The sequence below is a fragment of the Rhincodon typus genome, chromosome 6 (assembly GCF_021869965.1).
Source record: "Rhincodon typus isolate 14 chromosome 6, sRhiTyp1.1, whole genome shotgun sequence".
In the NCBI taxonomy this organism is placed as follows: domain Eukaryota; kingdom Metazoa; phylum Chordata; class Chondrichthyes; order Orectolobiformes; family Rhincodontidae; genus Rhincodon; species Rhincodon typus.
In genome coordinates this window covers 10561213-10578479 of record NC_063337.1, presented here as the reverse complement: position 1 = coordinate 10578479, position 17267 = coordinate 10561213, and the positions used below count along the sequence as shown (strand labels likewise).

Sequence of the window (17267 nt, the reverse complement as noted above, 5' to 3'; positions counted from 1 at the left end):
AGGCTGGTACAATTACAACATTTAAAAGGTACCTGGATTGGTACATGTATAGAAATGATTTAGAGGATATGGGCCAAATAAATGTCAAATGTGACTAGATTAATTTAGAATATATGGTCAACATGGGCAACTTGGGCCGAAGGGTCTGCTTCTGTGCTGTATAACTCTATGACCCTATAAATCCATTCACATAACATCTTCCAAAAACAAAGACAGCCTGTCCATGGTTCCAATACAGATCTTGCCTCAGGACCCTACGCAGACACTGCTGCCCTCTGGCACAATCACTATGTGCAGTAGGTTCAGCACTTGAAAAGAATGAAAAATCATAGATGGGCAGTGACTAGAACACAGGTTGTAAGCATAATAAAAGTATTTAACTATGTTTATGGATCATGTGTTATTTTTCTTGCAATTACTTTTTCCAACAGGCAAATGGAATAGGCGCGTATCATAGGACCATACAGCACAGAGAAAGGCCATTGGAAAAAGACACTACAGTTTCTTATCTTGCCTAATCAAGTTGTTTCTTTACAACCCAAGACTTTTACTTCCACAACCCGACACAACATTTTATTAAGTTTGTTAATCATTAATAATTAGTCAGACCACAGCTGGAATACTGTGAACTGTTTTGGACCTCTTACCTGACCTTGGAGTCAGTCCAGAGAAGGTTCACTGGTTGTTCCTGGGTTTGAAAGGATTTTCATATGAGGAGAGGTTAAACAGGTACTTATTGGAGTTTAGAAAATTGAGAATAAACCTTATTGAAACATGCAAGATTCTTCGGAGGCTTGACAGTTAGATATTGAGAAGTTGTCTCCCCTTGAGGGGCAGTCTAAGACCACAGGGCTTAATCTCAGTGTAAGGGGTTACACATTAAAGACAGAAATAAGTGAACTATGTTCTCTCAGAATTATTAATTATGTGGAATTCTTTCAGGCAGAAGGATTAGGTTGTTAAGTATATACAAGGCTGAGACAGACTTTTTTTATCTGTAAGGGAATCAGGTGAGTTTGAGGAAAAGGTAGGGAAGTCGTGTTGAGGGTTATCAGATCAGCCATGATGTCATTGAATGGTGGAACAGACTTGATGGGCTGAATGGCTGACTTTTTTTAAGAATCCCTACAGTGAGGGAACAGGCCAGTTGGCCCAACAAGTCCACACCAGCCCTCACCCATCCCCTTACTATAAAACCCTGCATTTCCCATGGCTACCCCACCTAACCTACACATCCCTGGACACCATGGGCAATTTAGTTTGGCCAATCCACCTAACCTGCACATCTTTGGACTGTGGGGGGAAACCAAAACATCTGGTAGAAACCCACACAGACACAGGGAGGACAGTTGCCTGAATGTGGAATTGAACCCAGCTCCCGGGCACTGTGAGGTAGCAGTGCTAACCACTGAACCACCATGCTGCCCTGCTGACTTCTGCTCCTATGTCTTATGATGTAAGCTCTTGAATATACCTCTGCTGGAAATGATGTAAATGTCTTGAAGACAGTTGAGAGCAGGTTTACTCTATTGATACTTTGAGTGAGTGGGTTGACTTAAGAGGAAAGATTGAACAGGCTGATTTGGTTTCCCCTGGAGCCCAGAAGCATGAGGGGTGACTTGATCAATGTATATAAGACCCTAGATGGTCTTGATGTGATGGGCGTGGAAATGATATTTCCTCTTTGTGGGTGAGGCCAGAATTTGGTGCATGGTTTTAAACTGATGGGTTGACCTTTCAAGACAGAGGAGGAGAATTGTATTCTCTCAGTGTGTTGTGCACCTTTGGATCTCTGTCACAGAAGGTGGTGACAGTGGTCATTACACATATTTAATGTGAAGTAGATAGATTGTAGGAATTAGGTCATTAAGTTTATTCAAGACGAAGATAGACAGGGAGGGAATCAAGGAGGTTTGAGGTAAAGGCAAAAAAGTGGATTATCAGATGTCTCACCAGTTCCTTATAACGTGTCTCTGCAACTTGCCATTTATTGAAGGCACAGACATGACAGGCTAAATGGCCTCCTCATGTGCCACAACATTCTCTAATATAGTGATACATAGACTTGCCAATCGCTGAACTTTAGCTGTGAAATAGATTGGCTGATCCATCGTTGTAAATACTTATTAATTGATGTGAATCTTTGATTAATGTGAATGCAACCATCATTCATTTTGTGGTAAAATATTCTTTATTACAAGATGTACAGCATATTGAATTAACATTATAAATATAACTATACATTAGAAGGCTCTGCTTTATATGTGCTATTCGCTCCAGTGCTATCTTAATGCTAACAATGGCTAGGTAAGCTTCAATGCAACATTTATATTTTTGTTTCTTTGCATCATGATTTATCATTTAAATATTTGAATGGAAATGCAATTCCTTCTCAACTGAGGGATGTTCAATTTCACCAGCTGCTAACAGAATATGTTCCTTCAAACATGAAATGAAATCTCTGTCATTAAATTTGTCTTTCAATTTAATTTAGAAAGATTGCAGCTTAGGGCTTCATTTATGGCTGACCGTAAATCCACTGTTTAGAGCATAAATGATCCTGACAAATATCCCAGGTTTGCTCCCATGCCCATGTTTGACTGGTACTGGTATTGTAGTCTAGAATTGTCATCCCTGCATTGGGGAAACAAGGATGAATATTTGTCCACATTTCTGACTTTTAGCTAGACTCCAGGGATGGCTATTGGGACATGTGTCTGAAACATGTGTTTGTAGAAGGATTTGGACAGGTTAGGATAGTGGGCACAAAAGTGGCAGATGGAGTACAACATGGGGAAGTGTGAGTTCATGCACTTTGGTAAGAAGAATAAAAGCATGGACTATTTTCTAATTGGGGAGAAAATTCAGAAGTCTGAAGTGCAAAGAGACTTGGGAGTTCTAGTCCAGGATTCTCTCAAGGTAAACTTGTAGGTCGAGTCAGTAGTTAGGAAGGCAAATGCCACTTTGGCATTTATTTTGAGAGGACTTGAATATAAAAGTAGACATATACTTCTGAGGTTCTATAAGGCTCTGGTCAGGCCACATTTGGAGTATCGTGCACAGTTTTGGGCCCCATATCTCAGGAAGGATGTACTTCTTCAGTCAGAGAGGCTGTGGAGGCCAGCTCCTTGAGTATATTTAAGATGGAGATAAATAGGTTCTTGATTGTCAGGGGGATCAAAGGTTACAGGGAGAATGGGGTTGAGAACTTATCAGCCATGATGAATGGTGGAGAAGATCTGATCGGCCGAATGGCCTAATTTCTGCTCCTATGTCTTATGGTCTTATGGCCGATTTGACTTTTTTCCTTTTAATGCACTCATGGGATGTGGCCTGGCTGCATGCACGTTGATTGCTAATCCCCTGAGTCGCCCCTGAAAAGGTTGTGGTGAACGTTCTATAATAGAATAGGCTTTAAGTTAATAGATTTTATTTTAATAGATTTTAATTTTCTGAATAGATTTTAACTTCTAAGGATGATTTTGCTCTTTAAATTTTACTCCAGCTTGCCAAGCAAAGGTGGCATCGTGGCTCAGCGGTTAGCACTACTGCCTCACGGTACCAGGGACCCAGATTCAATTCCAGCCTTGCGTGATGATCTGTGTGGAGTTTGCATATTTTACATGTGTCCGTGTGGGTTTCTTCCGGGTGCTCTGGTTTCCTCCCACAGTCTAAAGATGTGTGGGTTAGATGGACTGGCCATGTTAAATCTCCCCAAGGAGAAACTGGTTAGGTGGGTTGACCATGGGAAATACAGGGTCAGAGGGGTGAGCAGGGGATAGGTCTAGGTGGGATGCTCTTCAGAGTGTTGGTGTAGACTTGGTAGGTTGAACGGCCTGCTTTCACACTGAAGGGATTCTATGAAATGTGAGATAGGGTGTCATGCTCTTCAGATGGTCGGTGTATATTTAATGGACTCTTTCTGCACTGTAGGAATTCTAAGGTTCACTTGAAATTCTTCCATTTGTGGAAGGCTGCTTTTCATTTATACCTTTCTACTTGATGCATAAAATCATTCAGCAAATTTAAAATGCATGAAATAACATGGCTCAATCTCCAACTTATGGATTCCCCTTGCACTAGTTAGCTCTGAGTCACATATACATCAATAACAATTAAATGCTTTTTGATGAACTGAAAGGTTGGAGACAAATAGCAGGAGAACTCAACTTGATGTGTACTCCTTTATGCCACTGGGGACTGGCGATGGTATTTGTTGCAGTTTTCTTGATACTACAGGGAAAAGATAAGGTGAATAGGGAGAAATTAATTCTGCTTCAACAAAAATAGAAATTGCTGGAGAGACCCAGCATCTGTGGAGAGAGGGACAGGCTTAATGTTTTGAGTCCAGTGGTCCTTCATCAGATCTTGTTCTAAAGAAGGTTCACTGGACTCGAAATGTTAGCTCTGTCTTCTCTCCACAGATGCTGCCAGACCTGCTGTGTTTCTCCAGAAATTCCTGTCTTTGTTTCAGATATTCCGCATCTGCACCTGCTTGTTTGAGGACTTAGGGACATAATCTCAAAGTTAGAGTCATACCTTTTCAGGGGTGAATTTAGGGGTTAGTTATATATGCAAATGACAATTCATACATAGACAACTGCTCATTTTAAATCTAACATTGATAGTTTTCTGTTAACTTCAAGATATTAAGGGATATTTTAATTGAATTGGTCACAGATCAGCCATGATCTCATTAAAAGACAGAACAGACTCAAGGAATTAAAAGGTCGACCCTGTCCCTTTATTCTAATGCACGGTGTATGGTGAAAAGTCACTATACTCTCAAAGGGCGGCTCCCTCATTGAAGGGAGACAACTGGTGGTGAGCTGAATGTGAGGGTCACTCTGCCTCAGGTGAGGGGCAAATTTGATAAGGTAAGGCATTCATGGTGACCTCAGCCAGAGCCAGAATGCACTGTTGGCATCACTTTGCATTGTGACCCAGCCATCCAACCAAACCTCTGTGCAATGTTTGTGTTTATGTATGACATGGGCCATAGGTATGTACAATGTGTCTGGGTGTGCGTGCTTGGCTTGCTGCTTCTCAGAAATGTGATGGATGTTTGAAATCGTTGTGCTTTCCAATGTGCTGGTGACATTTGAGAATAAAAAGATTATTGATAGGTTTGAGGTGCCAGTCCAGTGTTGAAAGTATCATCCTTCTTTGTCCAAAATGCAGAATATTGGAGTAAATTTGGCTGTTCTGAAATAAATGACCATTTATGTCACAAAACAGCAGAGGTGAGAGAGATAACCGCCCTGAGCAAAATTCTAGACTGACTGCTTTCCCAAGACTTTTGTCACAATATCATTCTCAGGCTATAGGCATCACTGGTGGTTACCACCCTTGGCATTGTGCCCTACTGCATATTCTTTGATAAATCTGCATGGTTGTTGAGGGTCCATAGGTGTGAGACTACAGTACCCTGTAGACTACACCAGCTAAGGGCAACAAGTTTCTTTCCCTGAATTAATGGGAAAGTTGGGTTTTATTTTGTCAGAAATCTGACAACATTATGGATCACTTTTACTGAGATTGGCTATCTACGTTAGTAATTTGGTTTGTAAAACTGAATTCCAATTCTCAAACTCATTTTGATCTGAGCAAACATTCTTTGGATTGTTATCCAAGCATCTGGATACTAGTCATGCAGCATAACTATGACAGTCCTGTACTCTAATGACTACATATGGAGAATGTGGCCGATTGTGACACTCCTTCTGTCACGTTGTTCAGCTAATTTATCACAGAGCTGGATCATTGTGGTCAGGATAGCACAGTACCAGTGTTGCACATAAATCAATGTGGATCACTGAGCAGAGAATGTAAGTAGGCATCCCTGCTTTTAATGACATCCTAAGATTTACATAAAACTTACAAGCTATTAATGTTCAAAAGACAGTTATTTTTATTTACATGGCTGTGTAATGGCAATGGTCCTCATGGTAACTTACTACAAAATATTAATTATTTATGTACAATTAAGTCTGGAAATGATGCAAAACCATTAAAACCACGGTTTCAACCTTAGCATTCAATTCTGGGCACTGCACTGTATGCCAAATCCTTGGAAAGGTTGCACAGAAAGATTTACTTAAGTTTGTGCAAAGAATAATGGACTTCTTTATTTAGAAAGGCTACAGAAACTGGGATTGTTTCCTTAGAGCAGACAGGATTTAGGGAAGCTTTTATAGATGTTGAAAATGAAGAGTTTTGGTTGGACGAAAGAGGTGAAGCTGTTTTTAATGGCGGGGCATTTGTTGACGAGATTACACAAATTTACGTTAAGAGGCAGAAGAATCAGGGAGGAGAGCAAGTGTTTTTAATGCATTGAGCCATTGTGCCTTGTAGTATGCTAGTTGAAAGGGTGGTGGAAACAGTTTCAATTGTCTCTTTCAAAAGCGAATTGGATAAATACTTGAAGGAAAAGGAATCACAGGATGATAGCAGTAGAGTAGATGGTGAGACTGACTGAATAACTTTTTCAAAGAGCCAGCACAAGCACGACCTCCGTATCATGTCGTGAAGCTATTTGAAAAAGGGACCTTCCATTTGATAAACACTGCTGCTTGTGACACAAAGTACTCGGTAAAATCAAATTTGGTTATTAAAACAGTTAGCACTAACAACTGGATAAAATGCAACGCTTGACAGTACCTGACTTCTAAAATTGATTGACTTCATGTCACATTAATATAGAAAAGCTTCAAGTCCCATTTTCCACAGTTACAGCTTGTTGTTAATTTTAAGACCACCATTGGCACCAACGTTACTTTACCCACAATGATCAACAATTCAAGACAGAGTTCATTATCAATAAGCTCAAACTCAATAGGATTAATTGCTGAGACAAGTTTTTCATTGAACAAAGTCAAAATTTCTCTTTTTCTGCAAGCAGTGCCAATTGGACATAAATGACATTTGCATTTAGAAAATCCCACGTACTGACTATTGCTGTGCCAGGGAACTTGAAGTTGGTGGCGTTCCCATGTATCTGCTGTTCCTTGTCCTTCGAGATGGAACTGGCTTGAAGCCATCAGTGTTTATATCCATTCAGCACAAATTTAAAATCGATTGCCCCTTTTTTTTAAACAGCACAAGTCAGCAGAAATTCGTACTGCCGAAATTGAAGAGAAACGTGACGGAAAACATTTGAAAGAATGTTGAAGAAATATTTTGTGCATCTGGTGCCACTTTTTGTGAAGGTCAGCACGGTGGTCCACAACTGGCACTGTCCACTGAAGGCAGTTCCTTGGGCATTTGCTAAGGGGAGGGGGCCAGGGAAGGAAACAATTTAAAAGAAACAGTCCATTAAAAAACATGGACGTAGGTCATCTTCGAGTCACTGCCCAGCAGGTTCTTAGCAGTGCATTTGTAAAAGCCAGTGTCTCTGTTGGAGGGATTCTGCAAGATTAGTAACCCTTGAGGATCAAGGTATTTATTCCCAATCAAACGAGCCTGATTCATGACTGTGACTCGGGTCTTGTCTGGAAGTTCCCAGTTTATTTCCGCTTTCGGGATACCCATGGCCATGCAGTTCAGCTGAACCGAGATGCCGTGTCTTGCGTACGTTACAGGACTTGGCCCGTTCGTAATGCGGGGAGGGTAGGCTATCACGATCACTGAGACACTCATGAAACTAAGGCCCAGGTCGCTCATGGCTTTGCAGGAGTAAGTCCCTCTGTCATACACAGAGGCATCGTGAACAATGAGCGAGCCATTCTGCAGGACGGAGAAGCGGCCTACATTTTGAGGTCTGTTCAGCACCATACCATTGGGTAAAATCCATGATAACTCAGGTTGCGGATTTCCCCCGACTATGCAATCCAACCTCATTCTTTCGCCTGGCAGAATTCGGACCAAACTCGAGTACCGATTGCGTATTTCAGGTTTGTGGCCAATCTCCAGGGTCACCAACCTTTCAACGGAGCCCACTGTGTTCCTGGCTATGCAGCGGTAAGCTCCAGCTTCTGTAGCAGAAGGACTGCTGATGTGCAAGGTGCCGTCTCTCCCATGGTACATCTTTTGCCATCGCTGACCGCTCAGGAGCCTGTTTCCATCCGGGAGGATCCAAGTTGTTTCTGGAGTTGGGTTCCCTCTGGAAGAGCAGTTCAGGTTCACGCTGTTGCCGATCACGATAGCGACCCCGGCACTAAGTGGGTTGGTGAACGAAGGTTTCTCTATGTTGTCCAATACTTCGAGATGCACAGTCAGCCTGGCTTCTCCTCCTTCGTTATGAGCAATGCACACTAACTGGTCTGCGTCTGACCTCTTCAAGCTCTGGATGTCAAGTGTTCCGTTGTGATGCACTCGAATTCTACTTCCATAATATGGGGCCGTTACAACCACATTTTCTGGCAGCACCCACATGACCCGTGGACGAGGCATCCCTTCTGCCTTACAGTCTATTTGCTTACGGGTTTCTTTCATTGCTTTTTCCTTGATCACAGTATTTGTGCCTTTCTGCCCATTAATACTGGGTGCTTCGATGTTTACCTGCACAGTGATGACTCTTCTACTCTCTCCTGCAGTATTTCTTGCGACACACGTGTAGTTTCCACTGTCTGATCTCTGTACATTATGTATGTGAAGAGTACCATCAGTTGTGACTTTGTACTTTGAGGAGGGCAGGATGAATCTGTCGGTCGGGGAGTGCCAGCTGATCCAGGGAGTTGGCTCTCCTTTAGCTCCACATTTTATTGTACAGGACTCACCATATGCCACCTGAACCAGAGAGGGAGTGCCATTCTGGAAACCTGGGGGCTCTGCTACAACCTTCACATTGACTTTCATCTCGTCTTTGCCGATCTGGTTTACCGCATAGCAAGTGTAGTCACCTTCATCTCTCAACCCAACCTCGTTGAAGTACAATGTGCCATTATCGAAAACTGTGTACCTGCGGGTTCTTGTCCCGCTGTCATCGGACTGCATGACGCTGTTGACCATGGTACCGTCTGGGAGGCCCCAGGAGATCTCTGGGTCTGGCAGTCCCGATGCTATGCAGTCAACTTTGAGGTCCTTACCATACATAACCTTCTGCTTGACATCCTGCTTATACTCAATCTTGGCTGGCTTCATCATCACATTCACCTTGAGCACCATGAAGTCATCTCCTATCTTGTTCCTGGCTACACAAAGGTAATCTCCGGCGTCTTTGTCTGTAACCGATTGAACAACGAGAGTGCCATTGTCATACACTTTGATTCTCTTGCTATAACTGAAACACAAAAAAAAACACATTTAGAAGTTAGTGACCAACAATAGAAGACTTTGTTCGTGTTTCAATTCTGGTATGACACTTCTTCAGTTCTGACGAAGGGTCATATTGGATCTAAACATTAATTCTGTTTCTCTCTCTACAGATGCTGCAAGACCTGCTGAGTTTCTCCAGCATTCTCTGTGTTTGTTTCAGATTTCCAGCATCTGCAGTGTTTTACCTTCAATGGAAGATTCTGGCCGTTAGAAACTTGCTATGTACATTTCCCATGGAGGAGCCGGCATTTCAGTGTAAAGGCTTGATTCAACCCTTGTGCAGTGTACAGATTTGATGGCATCCCAGATAGCTCAATAAGCCATTTTCCCAAATCATGTTTTTATTAGAAAGAAACAGTCCTAGGACTGATCCTCAGTTTGTCATTGTGTCTCTCTACCGAGCTGATCTCAGTTGGGCCAAGTTAAAAGAATAGAAATTAGGAGTATGAGGTGACCATTCAGCTCCTTCAGGCTGCTCCACCGTTCAATAATATCATAGCTGATCCTGTATCCCAATGCCATATTCCCACGTTCTCTCCATTCCACTTGATGCCTTTAATATCTAATATTTATATTGTGAGGTCTATGTTTGGAATTCGATGTGTTCCAATTCATGCAAATGAGTGCACATCTTGGCTGTAAGATTTGCTTTTTGACTATGGTACCACAGCATTAATCATTGAACTGTACTCTAAAATGATTCACTACTTCCTAGAAAGGAAGGAGAGAGAGAACAACAGCCTGAGAAATTAATAAATCATCTCCATTTTGATTCTAGGCTGAGCCTTGTTGCCCAGTTCTGAAGAAGAGTCACATTGGACTTAAAAATCTTAGCTCTTCCCACAGATGCAGCCAGACCTGCTGAGTTTCTCCAACTTTTTTTTATTTTAGCATCTGCAATAATCGTTTTTATTTTACTTGCTGTCCACTACTTCCTCACTCTTGACCCAATATCAGGTGGAGTAAAACTCAATTCACGATGCAGCCAAACAGCAAGTTTAATCCTTAACTCTTGAGATGTTCCAATACACTCACAGAGCCCCTTTAATATGGAACGATATCCCGGTGTCGTTTACAAAATGCAGCAGTGAACAGATGAGCACCAACTAAACATCAAGGGGGGAGAGTTAGGGAAGGCTGCCAAAGACATGGTAAAAGCAATAGGTTTTGAGGATGCTATGAAAATGATGAGAGAGGGAATAAAGTGCAACCTTTTGGAGATAAATTCTTGACTATAAGAGCAAAATGACTGAAAATTGCAGTTTAACCATCATTTTACTGGTGGTGAAATGTTATCCCCATTGGTCTGCTCCTGGGTGGCTAAAGTTAAATGCTGTCCAGGTCTGGCTGCCTAACTCTTTTTTTCTTGATATATTTGTGGGAAGTATGCATTGCTGGTTGGGTCAACATTTATTGGCCATCCCTAATTACCCTTGTGAAGGTGGAAGTGAGCTCTTCTTAAAACACTTCAATCTATTTGGTTTTGGTAGACCCACAATGCTGTTTGCGAGGGGATCCAGAATTTTGACCCAGCAACACTGAAGGAATGGTGATATATTTCCAAGTCAGGTTGGTGCACAATTTGGAGGGGAACTTGCAGGTGTCGGTGTTCCATGTGACTGCTAACCCTTGCTCTTCTAGATTGTAGTTCCACTCATCAACCACTGGGTAGTTCATCTCTGACAATCTGGATGTGAGAAGCAACACTTCCAGGAATTAGAGCATGGTCTGTGTTTTCCTCCATTGGGACAATATGAAATACCTGCCTCTTTGAGCAGGTTATTGATCACCTGATCTGATATATTCTTATTGGTTTGGAATCAAATTTTGCTTTACATTGTTCTTGCAAAGTGTCTTGATGCACTTTTACTGTAGCATAATAAAAATGGATATGACTTAATAAATTATAATGGGATGATGTTGGCTATCTTCATGAAACTGTTTAAATGGTGTAAAACTGCAGAAAGTTGCAACACAAAGGGACTTGGGGATACTTGTACATGAAATACAGAAATCTAGCACACTGGTGCGGCAAGTAATTGGGAAGGCTCATGGAGTGCTGGTCCTTATTCAAGGGGGCTGAAGTATAAGAGTAGGGAAGTCGTATTGTGACTGTACAAGGTGCTGGTGAGGCAACATGTGGAGTACTGTGAGTAGTTTTCACCCCCTTATTTAAGGAAGGATATTATTTCACTGGAAGTGGTTCAGAGAAGGCTCACTAGGATGATCCCTAGGTGGAGGGATTGTCATATGATCAAAGACTGGGACTCTACTCACTAGGGTTTTTAAGAATGAGAGGTGAAGTCACTGAAACATAAAGAATTCTAAAAGGGGTTTGACAGGATAAATGCTGAGAGGATGATTCAATTGAGGGAGAGTCTAGGACCAGAAGACATAGTCTCAGAATTAGGAGGCCCCAAAATTTAAATCTGAGATGAGGAGGAGTTACTTCACTTAGAGGCCTATGCGTCTTTGGAACTCCTGCCACAGACAGCCGTGGGACAGAGTCCTTGTGTATATTTAAGGCTGTGATAGATAGATTCTTGATCCGTCGGGGAGTCAAGGATTATAGGGAAAGGGCAGGAAAGTGGACATGAGGGATGTTGAATCACCCATGATCCTGTTGAATGGGAAGCAGACTCAAGGGGCTGAATGGCCTACTCCCATTTCTATTTCCTTCATAGAAATTGTGACATCAGCAGTCATGAGCAAGAGGTGGTAGAAAAAGGAGAGTATTAGTGAGAGATGCATTTACAAATTTTATGTAGTAGAATGCAACTGAAAGAGTTTGTGGAAACCTGTTTGAGTCAGAGAACAGTCACTCATAGCTGAGGAGAAACCATTACAGGGCCACAAACTACCAGCAGTGACAAGAATAACCAATGGCCCAATGTGCTGAATCAAACTATGAGCTACATGTCTTGTGGCAATGCAAACCAATTAATTTAAAAGCGCTATACATATATAAACAGTTGTTGTTATTCTTAGACCTGGGTCACAGCCAATTGCTCAGAATATGAGGAGAGGTTTTGAACAGTTGGCTGGTGTGAATGAATTTGAAGCGGTGTGCTAACCTCTGCTTCTTGCCCTTTGGCCTTCTGGTCTTTCAGTGAAGGATGGATTTTGATCTGAGCAAGCAAACCATCACAGTTCAGGCTAAAGCCATGTCTGTTGACAGAGTCCAAATCTCCTCACTCATCCACTCAATTAAACATTTCGTCTTGTGAGGGGGTTTTCCCCAACTAAAATTGTTTAATTATTATTGCAAAGCAAAGTGTTTTGTTGTCCGATGGCCCAACTTTCTATTAGAAGAGTCGCGGTGATGGTAACCATGACAACTAATTTCGACTATTGTAAAAACCCATTTGGATCAGTAATGTCATTTCAGGAGGAAAATCTACCATCCTTACCTGGTTTGGCCTACGCATGACTCCAGATGCAAAGCAATATGGTTGACTCTTAACTTCCCTCTGAAATGGCTTAGCAAGCCAATCAGTTCCAGGAAAACAAAGGATGAGCAAATTGCCCGCAACATCCAGATCCAATGAATAAAAGGAGCCAAGAAAAGACACTTAAACATAGAACAGAAAGACCTGGATTCTTATAGTACTTTTCACATTCTCGGAAGGTCCCTTTAAAGCACTTACAGCCAATGAATATTTTTGAATTGTTGAGATGGAAGAAATATGGTGGCAAATAACCAGATAGTCTCTCTTTTTCTAGTCGTGTTGGTGGAGGGATAACTATTAACTAGAAGATCAGGGAGCATTTCCCTCCTCTCTGTTTTGTGGATAAAATGTTAGTGACTTCTGGCTGCTCAGGTGGATATAAATGATCCGATGGCACTGTTTTGAGGCAGGGCAGAGGACTCCTCCTCTGTATTCTGGACTCAATTTATCCCTCAGCCAACAGTGCGAAAGAAGAAAAATCTGGTCATTATCACATTGACTGAGAGCTTGCTGCACACACATTGGTCATCCATTTGATGCAACATAACAGTGAATGTGCTACAAAACTGCTTCACCAGCTGAAAAGAACTTTGGGACATAAAAGATGCAATACAAGTGCAAGTCCATTTTCTCCCTCTTAGAAAGTGGGCTGTGGGAACTTTTACAATCCTTTGAGAGGGCTGATAGTGCCTCAGTTCAAAAATGCAATGGTATTCAAATTGGATTTTTCCAACAACTTTTTTCTTCATTCATTTGTGGGACATGGGCGTCGCTGGCTGACCAGCATTTCTTGCCCATCCCTAGTTGCCCTTGAGAAGGTGGTGGTGAGCTGCCTTCTTGAACCGCTGCAGTCCTCCTGCTGTGGGTTGACCCACAATGCTATTAGGGAGGGAATTCCAGGATCTTGACCCAGCAACAGTGAAGGAATGGCGATATATTTCCAAGTCAGGATGGTGAGTGGCTTGGAGAGGAACTTGAAGATGGTGGTGTTCCCATATATCTGCTGCCCTTATCCTTGTAGATGAAAGTGGTCTTGGGTTTGGAAGGTGCTGTCTGAGGATCTTTGGTGAATTTCTGCAATGCACCTTGTAGATAGTACACACTGCCGCAACTGAGCGTCGGTGGTATACGGAGTGGATGTTTGTGGATGTGGTGCCAAACAAGCGGACTTTGTCCTGGATGGTGTCAAGCTTCTTGAGTGTTGTTGGGGCTGCACTCATTCAGGCAAATGGGGAGTATTCCATCACACTCCTGACTTGTGCCTTGTAGATGGTGGACAGGCTTTGAAGAGTCAGGAGGTGAGTTACTTGCCGCAGTATTCCTAGCTTCTAACCTGATCTTGAACATAAGAACTAGGAGCAGGAGTAGGCCGTCTGGCCCTTCGAGCCTGCTCTGCCATTCAATAAGATCATGGCTGATCCCTTCGTGGACTCAGATCCACTTACCTGCGTTCTCACCATATCCCTTAATTCCTTTATTGTTCAAAAAAAATCTACCTTTTTTTTAAAAGTGTTTACTGAAGTAGCGTCAACTACTTCACTGGGCAAGAAATTCCATAGATTAACAACCCTCTGGGTGAAGAAATTCCTTCCCAGTTCAGTAGGTAAAAAGTTCAGAAGTAAAAGACCCATGCAATCCTGTGGGGCAAGGGTTCAAATCCCAGTATAGCAGGCGGTGGAATTTAAATCCAAAAGAACAAAAGTACAAAAGAGAAGTACAGCACAGGAACAGGCCCTTTGGCCCTCCAAGCCCGTGCAGATCATCATGCCCTAACCAAAACTAAAAAACAACCTTCTGCCCTTATTCGGTCCGTATCCCTCTATTCCCTCCCTATTCATGTAACTATCCAGATGCCTCTTAAATGTCGCCAACATGCCTGCTTCCACCACCTCCTCTGGCAGTGTGTTCCAGGCTCCTACCACTCTCTGCATGAAAATCTTCCCTCGCACATCTCCCCTAAACTTTCCCCCTCTCATCTTCACCCTGTGCCCCTTGTAATTGAAACTTCAGCCCTGGGAGAAAGGGTGGATAGTAAGAGACTATTTATGCCTCTCACAACTTAGTAGACCTCCATCAGAAATCCTCTCAGCCGTCTTTCGAGTGAAAACAATCCTAGTTTTTTTAACCTTTCCTCATAGCCAGTGCCCTTGAGACCAGGCAACCTTCTCTGCACTCTTCCCAAAGCTTCCACATCCTTCTGGTGGTGTGGCAACCAAAAATACACACAATACTCCAAATGCAGCCTAACAAGGGTTTTATATAGCTGCAACATGGTTTGCCAACACTTGTACTCCAGGCCCAGGCTGATGAAGGCAGCATATCATGTGCCTTCTTGATCACTTTAGCCACCTGTGTTGCCACTTTTAGGGAACTGTAGATCTGCACACCCAGATCGATCTGTATATTAATGTTCCTAAGGGTTGTGCCATTAACAGTATAATTCACACCTAAATTTGATCCTCCAAAATGCATCACCTCGCATTTGTCTGGATTAAACTCCATCTGCAATTTCTGTGCCCAAGTGGCCAATCTATCTATATCCTGTTGTATCTTTTCACAATCGTTGGCACTATGAGCAACTCCACCAATCTTAGTGCCATCTGCAAACTTACTAATCAGACCACCCAAATTTTCCTCCAGATCATTTATATATATACAAACAACAGAGCACCTAAGACTAATCCCTGTGGAACGCCACTAGTTACCGATCTCCATTCTGAAAAACACCCTTCCACTGCTACCCTCTGTCTTCTATGACCAAGCCAGTTTTGTATCCATCTAGCCAGCCCACCCAGAATCCCATGTGTATTTAGTTTTTTGTACCAATCTGCCATGTGGCACTTTCTCAACTGTCTTGCTAAAGTCCATATAAACTACATCCACAGCCCTTCCATCATTAATTATTTTTGTCACTCCTTCAAAAAATTCAATCAGGTTGATGTGACATGACCTTCCCCATTAAAAACCATGCTGCCTGTCACTAACTAGTCTGTTTTCTTCCAAATGCACATATATCTTGTCCCTCAGTATCTTCTCCAAGAGCTTCCCGACCACAGACGTCAGGCTCACCGACCCATAATTTCCTGGATTATCCCTGATTCCTTTCTTAAACAAGGGAAAAACACTGGCTAATCGCTAGTCCTCTGGGGTCTCACCTGTAGTCAAAGAGGATGTGAAGATATCTGCTAATGCCCCAGCCATTTCTTCCTTTGCCTCTTGCAGCAACCTGGAATAGATCCCGCCTGACCCTGGGAACTTGCCTATTGTAATGCAATTTAGGATAACCAAAACTTCCTCGTTCAATATATTGACATTCACTAGAGTATTCGCACACTCATCCCTGACCTCAACATCAGTCATATCCTTCTCAATGAATACTGATACAAAATTCTCATTAAGGATCTCTCCCATTTCCTGTGGATCCACACATAACTTCCGTCCTTTGTCCTTGAGTGGGCCTACTCTTTCCATTGCTACCCTCTTTCTTCTAATATATGCATAAAAAGCCTTGGGATTCTCCTTGATCCTGTCTGTCAAACACATTTCATGGCTCCTTTTAGCCTTCCCAATTCTGTGTTTAAGTTCCTTACTAATTTCTCTATTCTCCTCAATGGCTTCATCAGTTTGCAGATACCTAGACCTGTCATATGTTTTTTTTTCCTTTTGGCTAAGTTTACAATTTCCTATGTCATTCATGGTTCCTGAATCCTGCCATTCCTATCCTTCAGTTTTGCAGCGACATGCAGGTCCTACACTTTAATCAACTCGGTCTTTAAAAGCCTCCCACATGCTGGACATAGATTTGCCTTCAAGTAACTGCTCCCAAGCCACATTCCCCAGTTCCTGTATAGTGTGGATATAATTGGCTGTTGTCCAATTAAGCACCCTTACCCGAGGGCCACCCTTGTCCTTGTTCACAACTACTTGACATCTTATGGAGTTATGGTCACTAATCCCAAAATGATCTCCTACTGAAACATTGATTACCTGTCCTGGCTCATTCCCTAATACCAAGTCTAGTATGGCCTCCTCTCTGTTTGGATTGTCAACATACTGTCTCAAAAAGCCCTCCTGGACACATCTAACAAATTGCTCTCTATCTGAGCCCCTGGATCTAAGGGAGTCCCAGTCAATAAGAGTCACCCACCACAACTACCCTGCTTTTTTCATACCTTTCCAGTATCTGACTTTATATCTGCTCCTCTGTCTCCCGTGGGCTGTTGGGAGGTCTATAGAAAACTCCCAACATGGTGATTTCACCCTTCCTATTCCTGAGCTCCACCCATAATGCCTCACTGCAAGATCCCTCTGATGTATCGTCCCTCAACACAGCCGTATTGTGATCCCTAATCAACAATGCAGCACCCCCACCCTTTTTGTTTCTCTTTCTGTCCCTTCTAAACCAGCGATATCCGGGAATGTTAAGCTGCCAATCCTGTCCCTCCTTTAACCATGTCTCTGTAATGGCGATAACATCATAATTCCACGCAGTAATCCATGCTCTTAGTTCATCGGACTTACCTGCTATACTTGTTGCATTGATCAAATGCAATCCAGACCTTC

At 42.5% G+C, this 17267-nt stretch overlaps 1 protein-coding gene across 1 annotated transcript in view; it reads right to left on the bottom strand.

Moving 5' to 3' along the window:
• Positions 1-3841: 3841 nt before the first annotated feature.
• mxra5a (matrix-remodelling associated 5a) overlaps positions 3842-17267 on the bottom strand; it is a 37847-nt gene continuing 24421 nt past the window's right edge. Inside the window, exon 6 of the mRNA XM_048598492.1 lies at positions 3842-9220. Coding sequence (XP_048454449.1) covers positions 7315-9220 — 1906 coding nt within the window. The 3' untranslated portion in view covers positions 3842-7314. The remainder of the gene's footprint in view (positions 9221-17267) is intronic.